Source organism: Cibotium barometz, chromosome 10 (assembly GCF_041138505.1).
Source record: "Cibotium barometz isolate CiBa-2024 chromosome 10, ASM4113850v1, whole genome shotgun sequence".
NCBI lineage: Eukaryota > Viridiplantae > Streptophyta > Polypodiopsida > Cyatheales > Cibotiaceae > Cibotium > Cibotium barometz.
Window position 1 is genome coordinate 29,010,975 of NC_141055.1, and position 8,322 is coordinate 29,019,296.

At 47.2% G+C, this 8,322-nt stretch overlaps 1 protein-coding gene across 1 annotated transcript; it reads left to right on the forward strand.

Annotated features, from left to right (window-relative positions):
* The first annotated feature begins 3,186 nt into the window (after positions 1-3,186).
* LOC147634755 (trihelix transcription factor ASIL1-like) lies at positions 3,187-5,146 on the forward strand. Its single transcript, XM_086803929.1, has 2 exons — positions 3,187-4,435; positions 4,749-5,146. The coding sequence occupies exons 1-2, from the start codon at positions 3,265-3,267 to the stop codon at positions 4,760-4,762; spliced, it is 1,185 nt and encodes a 394-aa protein (XP_086660055.1). The 5' UTR covers positions 3,187-3,264; the 3' UTR covers positions 4,763-5,146.
* The last annotated feature ends 3,176 nt before the right edge of the window (positions 5,147-8,322 follow it).

Sequence of the window (8,322 nt, forward strand, 5' to 3'; positions counted from 1 at the left end):
AGAAGGAGGAGACAAGGAAGAAGAAGCCTCCCTAGGACAAGCTCAAGTGGACGCCTATGATCATGTATGGGTTCTCTTTGAACCTAAAGCAGTGGGGATGTTTCGATGTTGGGGGTTTGCGGGGGATCGCCTTTGACGACCAAGCCTACCCCACCAGTTTGTGATGAAGAGCCAAAAGCAAAAAGAGATGGTGTGGAGAATTGTCACCACGCACCTGTAGGAGACTGGTCAGGGCAAGAGTGTGGACATGATCGCAAAGAAGGGAGAAGTTTACATTGTGCTGTGCTATGGCCCACCCGGCACCGATAAGACGCTGACGGGAGGTGGTGGAGTCACTGGCTGAGACCCTGCACCACCTGCTTTGGTGGGCCATCAACAGGTGCTCAACACGGCGTTGAGGTGGCGCGCCGTGTTGCTGCTGGACGAAGCCACCGTCGGTGAGGCTCTACACAAAGAAACAAACTGTTTTTTTACCTTTGACCCATTGATTTTTATACTAGCGTGTTGCGTGCTTTGCTTTATTTAGCGCTAAGCTTTTTAAGACACAACAAACTACCAAAATTCAAGTGACCACTAGGCCTGCTCTAGCAATGACAAAGACTAACAATAGCAAGTTCTTTTTGGTGCCTAGAATAAACAAGACTTCAGAGAGACTGATTGTCCCACCATTTGCAGTAGTAAGCACAACCTTACCAACTCCTTTCACTTGATATAAGGAGTTGTTTGGATATGTGACTGTACCTCCTTCTTGAGGAGTAGACCTAAGAGAGAAAAAATAAATCACGCTGAGAAGTAATGTACTTGCTAGAACCACTATTAAAGTACCAAACATGCTGATCTGTCATACTGGCATAGACAGAGTGATCATAACTACAATTTCCCAATTATCTTGTATATAAGTTTGCAATCATCATGTATATAGCTTGTTGACTCCTTCTTTTCAGCACTAGGTGCTGATCAACCATAGCCATGCATGTCTCTTTCTTCCTCTCCTTCTCCAGCCATGCTTGACTCCTTCTTTTTAGCACTAGGTTTTGATGCATCAACCATAACCATTCCTATCTCTTTCTTCTTTTCCTTCTCCAGCCGTTTTCTACATTCATTCATATAACGGCATGGCTTTCGATAGCAGTTGCATTTGTGTTTCTTCTTAGGCTTATCAACCCCTTCTCGACATCCTTTCCAAAAGACTGAGTCAATTTTGTCTTTAGCTTATAGCTACCTTGAGAAAAGGTTTTTGCGTAGCAAATGCTTGATCAGTTTGGTTTTATTGAGATTGCTCTTCTTACAAGAGCATTGCAACCAACTCATCAAAAGTAAGGGCATCGGGGTTACCCGTGCCTCATTATGCAACTAGTAGTCTCATCAACCCGATAAGTGAAAACCTACCCTTGATCTGATAAAAGCTTTAGTACAAATAGTCTCAAGCCTTTAATTACATGTAACTAGCCAAGCTTAAATGCATGCCCTGCATTTACTTAACTAAACTCCTAATGCTTATCCAAGATGAGACACGGTTGAGTTGCAAGCATTATCTACCTCCCAATGTATTTAATACTTTTGAACCTTAGTTTTTCCCAAGGGCCATTTCTTGTAACCAAGCATAAAGTGTGCAAATAAGCCATGTGAGAGCCAATAGGCCTACTGGAACTTGTAAACACAATATAAGAGGCCTACAGTGTGTAAACGAGCCCCAAATTGTGAGCCGATAGGCCCATTGAACTTGTGAATACAATATGCACATGCAACTGCATGAACCATGTAATCTAGAGATGCCTAATATTGTCAACTCCTTCCAAAGCGTACGAACACCCACATGGCTACAAGCTTCTCTACCCATCTAGATGCAAAATGAGTAAACAAATAATTGATAACATAATTCGCAATTAGCTAACTATAACCTTACAAAATATCATCCCCTCCCTCCCCCCCACTCCCAAATCCCCCCATATTGTATACAAACTCATTTAAGACCCTCCTTGTAAAACTTTACCCTACATCTTACAACCTTACATCCTCGTGACACCTTGAACCTATTGTTCTTCCTTTACAAAGATAAAATATTCTTTTTATTATCAACTCATATTCCACATCACTAATACCATCCCTATGCCATCTATCCCCATGACCTATACTTAATTACAAGTAACACTAACGTCTAAGGGCTTTTACGCATATATCATGGCAACAAGGGAGTGAATTGTGTGAAACACAGACTGTCAGTGTGAAAAATGGGTGAAGCAAGCGTGTTTGGGTAGTTGGGGAGGAGGGAGACTCCTTATCCATGAGAGAGCGGAGAAAATCTCACACTTTAACGAAAAATGCTTGGCTTTTTTAAATTTGCATCCGGAAAAGGGGAGGGCTTACCAGCAACAAACACAGATTTCAAAGCATGAAACACGAATTTCTCAATGTGGAACAACATGGATTTCTAGTTTCTTCTTCCCATATGTTTAAAGGCCCTAATAAAGAGAAATCGAGAGAGGCCATTCACAACGTTTTGTTTTTTCTCTACTTCCTGAGCAGTCTTAGATTTGATGTGCATATATCATTTAGACTACTTTGTCTCTTGAAGCACTAGAAGACCTTTGTAACGTAGTTAGCTTTGAATCACACGGATGGTTTTCTTAGAGCATATTCACGTGATTGGAAATCTAGCAGTAGTCTTAGATTTGTACATATATCATTTAGACTACTTTCTCTCTTGAAGCACTTGAAGTTTCATGAATGAGAATCACTGATAGAAGTCTTTGTATTCTAATTAGCTTTGAATCACACGGATGGCTTTCTTAGAGAGTGTTCACGCGATTGGAAATCTCGGGCATTCACTTGCCTTCAAAGTTGGTGTAGAGGGCGTTGGAGCTTGGAGGCAATGGTTTTCAAATTTGGTGCGTGGTTTCGAGGCATCCTGTGTGAACAGGGGCTTTAGGAGTCAGGAACATCACTTTGTGTGAGGCCCTCGAAGTAGGGCCTAGGCCACGTGTACAGTAGGTTTAACGAGCCGGACATGCAAAAAGTGATGGTGGATGACGCTAGGCGGCTTTTTAGAGTGGCGGCTTTTTAGAGCGCCTAAAGACATGGTGGCGCCCGGGCGGACGGCGATGGCCACGGCGCGTCTGGGCCCACGGCGGCTAGTGACCGACGGGAGAAAAAGTGGTCGGCATGACTAAAAAAAGCTGTGGGCCGCCAGCCAGCCTGCCTGCCACGCCGATCCATCGTCGGGAAGAAAGAACCAGGAGAGAGAAACGTTCTCCGTTTCTCGACATGGCTCCGCAGCCCCCCCTTCCCCCCTTTGCCATGCCCGCCGACGGCCCGCTACGGCACCGCGGCAGCACTAGCAGCGATAGCAGCGGCGCCAGCAGTAGCGGCGCCGGCAGCTCATCTCCTTCGCATGCTCCCACCGTTGTTGCGTCGTCCACTGCCGTAGCTGCCCTTCCTCTCCAACAACAGCAGCAGCAGATCCTCCACCACTACCAGCACCAACTCCAGCAGCAACAGCGCCTCCTCTCTCTACACCTCTCCACCTCTTCCCCACATTCCGCTCCGGCCACCCTCCTCCCACCCCCCATCTCAGCCAACGTAAAGCCGCACATCGCAGACCCTGCTCCCACCGATCGCCACTTCCGCGACGATTGCTGGAGCGAAGGCGCCACCCTCACCCTCATCCAAGCCTGGGGTGACCGTTATCTCGACCTTAACCGCGGTAACCTTAAACAGAAGCACTGGAAGGACGTAGCGGAGTCCGTCAACAGCCGCACCCACGCCTCCAAGGCGCAGAAAACGGATGTCCAGTGCAAGAACCGCCTAGACACGCTCAAAAAGAAATACAAGATTGAGAAGAGCAAAATGGTAACGGGCGGAGCTCCCAGCAAATGGGCCTTTTTCGAGCGCCTGGACGAGCTCATCGGCCCTTCCAAGAAGCCCAAGGCGCCTGTGGGAAAGGTTCGCCCGATCGGAGTGGAAGGTCAAGGTCCGCCCAGTGCTGCCAGCAAGCGTCCACCGGAGGAGGACGAAAAACCTCCTCCCCTCTTGAGCCTGCCCCCGCCTGTTGCCGCACCTCCTCCGCCCATCAACAATCATGCGGGCGGAAGCAGTGCGGACACGGCATCCAAATCGAAGGGAGGGCCGGACATGTCTCAAAGCTGGCCGCCCGATGGCATGCCAGATGATGGCAGAAGGCACAAAAGGAAGAGGGTTGGACAGAGGTTCGAAGAAGGTGATTCTTTCAAAGATTTGGCAAGGGCTATACTCAAGTTTGGTGAAGTGTATGAGAGGATGGAGATTGCAAAGCAGCAGCAGATGGTGGAGCTTGAGAAGCAGAGAATGGAGTTTACCAAGGACCTGGAGCTCCAGCGCTTGCAGCTCTTCATGCAGACACAGGTGGAGCTTGCCAAGATGAAGCACGGCAGCAGCAGCAGCAAGCATGGCAACACTGGTACGCTCTGTTTCATGGTGATTCTGGCAGATGTCCTTTTGCATCCGATTAAGGTCTTGGTTTTTTTCCTCAGGTTTCCTTTCTGTTTCTTCTTGTTATGTTACCGTGTAGTAGAGTATGGGATTTGGGTAGTTTGGCTGGTTATAGAGCAATCCGCACCCATGGGACTGATGGGGAGTTTTACTGGCAAGATAGCTCAGCGATCCCTGATGCATCAGGCATGATGGACCCTCCTGATGCTCTGTAACCAGCCTTAGGGATTTGGGCATTTCTGTATCTCATCCTCTTATGAGTTTGCCTCTCTTGGTTGCAGAACATTACCTTTGAGCCCAGCCTGGTCACTACCTCTGGCATTGTGCGTCATCCTGGAGTGCGACCCCATCTGCACCCTTTGCCATCCCACCTCAAGGTGGAGATGGATCAAGAAATCTCAAGGTTGGCTGTGATTGATGGTTTGGAGGTTTGCAAGTGTCAAGCAAGCGCATGTTGTGAATACTGCTGCTTCAAAGTTTTCCAATACATAGCGGGATACCGAATGGTGCTGGTGGAGTATTCAGAGCTTTCAATCTAGTGGAGTTTAACCTTGTTTCACCTACATGTAACATGATAACATTGTCAGGGCTTCTCTTATTGAGCTGCAAAGTTTTTTTTTTCCTGGGAAAAAAGACATTAAGTATGAAAAAATAAACAAAAGGAAGATTTCAAACCAAACAAGGGGAAGATCTCAACCAATCAGGTGCCTTGTGCTGCCAACAAGGTTCCATATGAAAGGTAGTGAAAAAGATGCCATAATCCCACTCTCATAAATTGGTTGTGCTTCTCTCCACAGCCCTCGAAGATCCTTGGATTTTGGCCCAAGTGGCCATGAGGGTGTGGATGATATTACTCCAAATCTGAAAATCTGAAAATGCACTTTGACTCATAAACCAAAGTGCCCTCGATGGCCTCAATGCATCTGCCCTTCCAAATGTGCCAAGCGGCATTGCCAAGTTGTAGTGCTACCAATAATCTCCCATGCACTAACCAACCTCTATGGAGGTGGGACATATTTTGACTTTGGCTTGTCCCAAAGACGGCACCGCCATCCTTCCTCATCCTTCCAAGGAGATGTGCTATCGCAATCCAAATCCTATGTGCTTCCTTGCACTCCCATAAGCAATGGTAGACTGTCTTTGAAGCTCTTGCACATCTCGGGCATGTTGGGCTAACACCGACGACCGATCTCCAATGGTTGGTGGTGAGACCACCAAGTAGAGAAAGCCAAATAAAGGAGATATTTGTGTTCTCTTGTAAGAGTGTCACAATCTCCTCCCACGGAGGTCTAAGAGTAGGGACTTTCTGAATGTGTCCCAAGATAAGATGCCTGACGTTCCGCATAATATAACTAAAGAAAGGAATGCTTTTCATTGGGTAGGTAGCATCCCTTCACTCCCACTCATTGGGGTCTCACTGCAAATACCTGAGAGGGCATTTGCCGTACAACCAAAGGCTCCAAGCATTTGTGATCATCCCTAGGATAGGATCAATATAAAAGTGCTTCCGTGCTTTGCCAATCTAGGTTTAGTGTTTACAAGACCAATGTGAGGGCAAAAGGATGAAAGAACCTGATGTGTGAGAGATCAGACCAAATCAACATAGGTACCCATACTCGGAGTGTGAAGGGTTAGGTGGTACTCTGAAAAAACCACCAATACTTGGCACGGGTGGAGGACCTCCATAAGATGGGAAATAAGGTTGGGCACTTGGCGCCTAATTCTTTGCTTTATAACTATTTATTTGCTCTACTAATTCTTTCTATTTGCTACTTCCCTTAGTGCTAGGCTTCATTATGGCTGAGTCTTGCCTTGCATCTCTGGAGGTTTGACAGAAGCTCAGTACGAAGGCCTTTGTGTGAATATATGCTCTTATGTGTGTGTGTGTGTGAGAGAGCATATCTTGATACAGAGTTCTACACCCACTATTGGGCACTGATGACGTTAGTGGGGATGTTGTAGTATCTAGTCCATACTATGCATAATGGAGTTGATAGTTATAGAGTCTTGTGGGTTGACTACCATGAGTATATAACATGCACGTTCCTAAAAGGTGAATTTGGGCATGTTCCTGGATTCATCTAGGTATATATATAGTCTTGTGGGTTGACTACCATGAGTATATAACATGCATGTTCCTAAAAGGTGAATTTGGGCATGTTCCTGGATTCATCTAGGTATATATACATAAGCACTCAAACTTCAAAGGTACATACGAACCTGACACGGTCTCCGGCTGAGTTGATGACGATGTATCTCCGAACGACCATGGTGGTACCTCTCCTCCTTGAGAGAGAACCAAACCGAAGTCCAGGCTGTCGGCTAGACTGTGCAACAGGGCTCTAGTACTGGCACACTGGCTGTAGGCATATATCCCCCTATGGAAGTGAAGTCTGATAAACTCGGAGAGGAAGGACGAGATGCCAAAGGTGTAGAGGGTGAGTAGGTGTAGACAGGCTGGTTGTCTCCCAATGTAAGACCTTGAACGGGGCTCTCCAATGAGTAAGAAGTCCCATCCTCCCCGTGGTCTAGATCTGAGTAAGGAGAATCAACTTCTGGTGACAAAGGTTGGTTCTTTGGAATCATGGGTAGTTGATCCATGCTATGTGCTCTCAAGGTCTTCAATCCCTTTGCTCACAATAGCTCTGATACCATGTGAGGGCAAAAGGATGAAAGAACCTGATGTGTGAGAGATCACAGAGCAAATCAATACAGCATGAAATGAATGAATGAATGTATGTATAATGATGAATGTAATCCAGTACAAGAGGCCCTTTGATGTGAGGTGACTGAGTAGTAGACCAGCGAAGGAGCAAAGAGGAAGTCGGTGCAAGAGGCTTGGTTGGTGACGAAGGCTTGCGTCGAGGACAACGGTGACACTCCATGAGGATGTCGAAGGCTGCAAAACGCTTTACTGAGAAAAATGCAGGTTTGCTGGTGAAGCAAGGTGCTGCGCTGATCACAAGGCGGCTGCTGTGTGCGGGGTAGAGCCGACGACGAAGATGTGTTGGTAGATGATGTGCACATAGATCAGCTGGGCTGCTGAACGAAGGTAGAGTTGGGTGACGTGCAGGAGGCCTTGTGTTGATCAGCCAGGCTGTGTAGTTGTGCAGGGAGTGGAGTGCTGAGTTGATGGAGTATTAGTTGATGTTCGCTGAGTTAGCCGGGCTGCTGCTGTCGTGTGATGCGCAGGAGGTACGCTGGCTGGTATGCGATTGAGCTGGCTGACGCCGAATGACGACAACGAGGACGTGTATTGATCAATGTGTGATGCCGTTGGTGAATAATGAAGCGCTTCTTTTATATGATGAGGGGCTGCTGGTTGGTCCAGAGGAAGGTTGTCGGCCAGTAGCAAAAGACACAAAAAATGCTAATAAAATGCCTTTTGGGCTGGTTGTCACACAACTAGGGCTATGGTGGGTGGGAAATGTCCATGGTGTGTCTCGACCCTGTGTATTTTTGGCAATTTGTCACTCTGAACATTGGGCATGGCAGTCACTGTGCAGGACTTTTATTAAATGTGCATACTTGGGGTCAAAAGTGACTCTAGGTATTAATAAGGTCCTTTTTCATGAATCATAACCCCAAGGGGGGGGGGGTGGTTTACGCTATTATTGGTGGGGGCTCCACTTTGGGAGGGCTACACGCTTAGGTGCTTTTTCTCTCTTTTTTTGGAAGGCTGGCGGGGAAGGCTGCAGCACACACACTAGATCTCTCTCCCTCTTTGCAACAGGCCGGCGGGCTGAATTGCTCTCTCTCTCTCTCTCTCTCTCTCTCTCTCTCTCTCTCTCGTGGAAGCAGGCACTAGGCTGCAGGAAGCGAACTGCAGGACCAGAGGACTGAACAGGGCGTGAG

Coding starts and splice junctions, on each gene's coding strand:
- LOC147634755 (XM_086803929.1), top strand. CDS start 3,265: ATGGCTCCGCAGCCCCCCCTTCCCCCCTTTGCCATGCCCGCCGACGGC.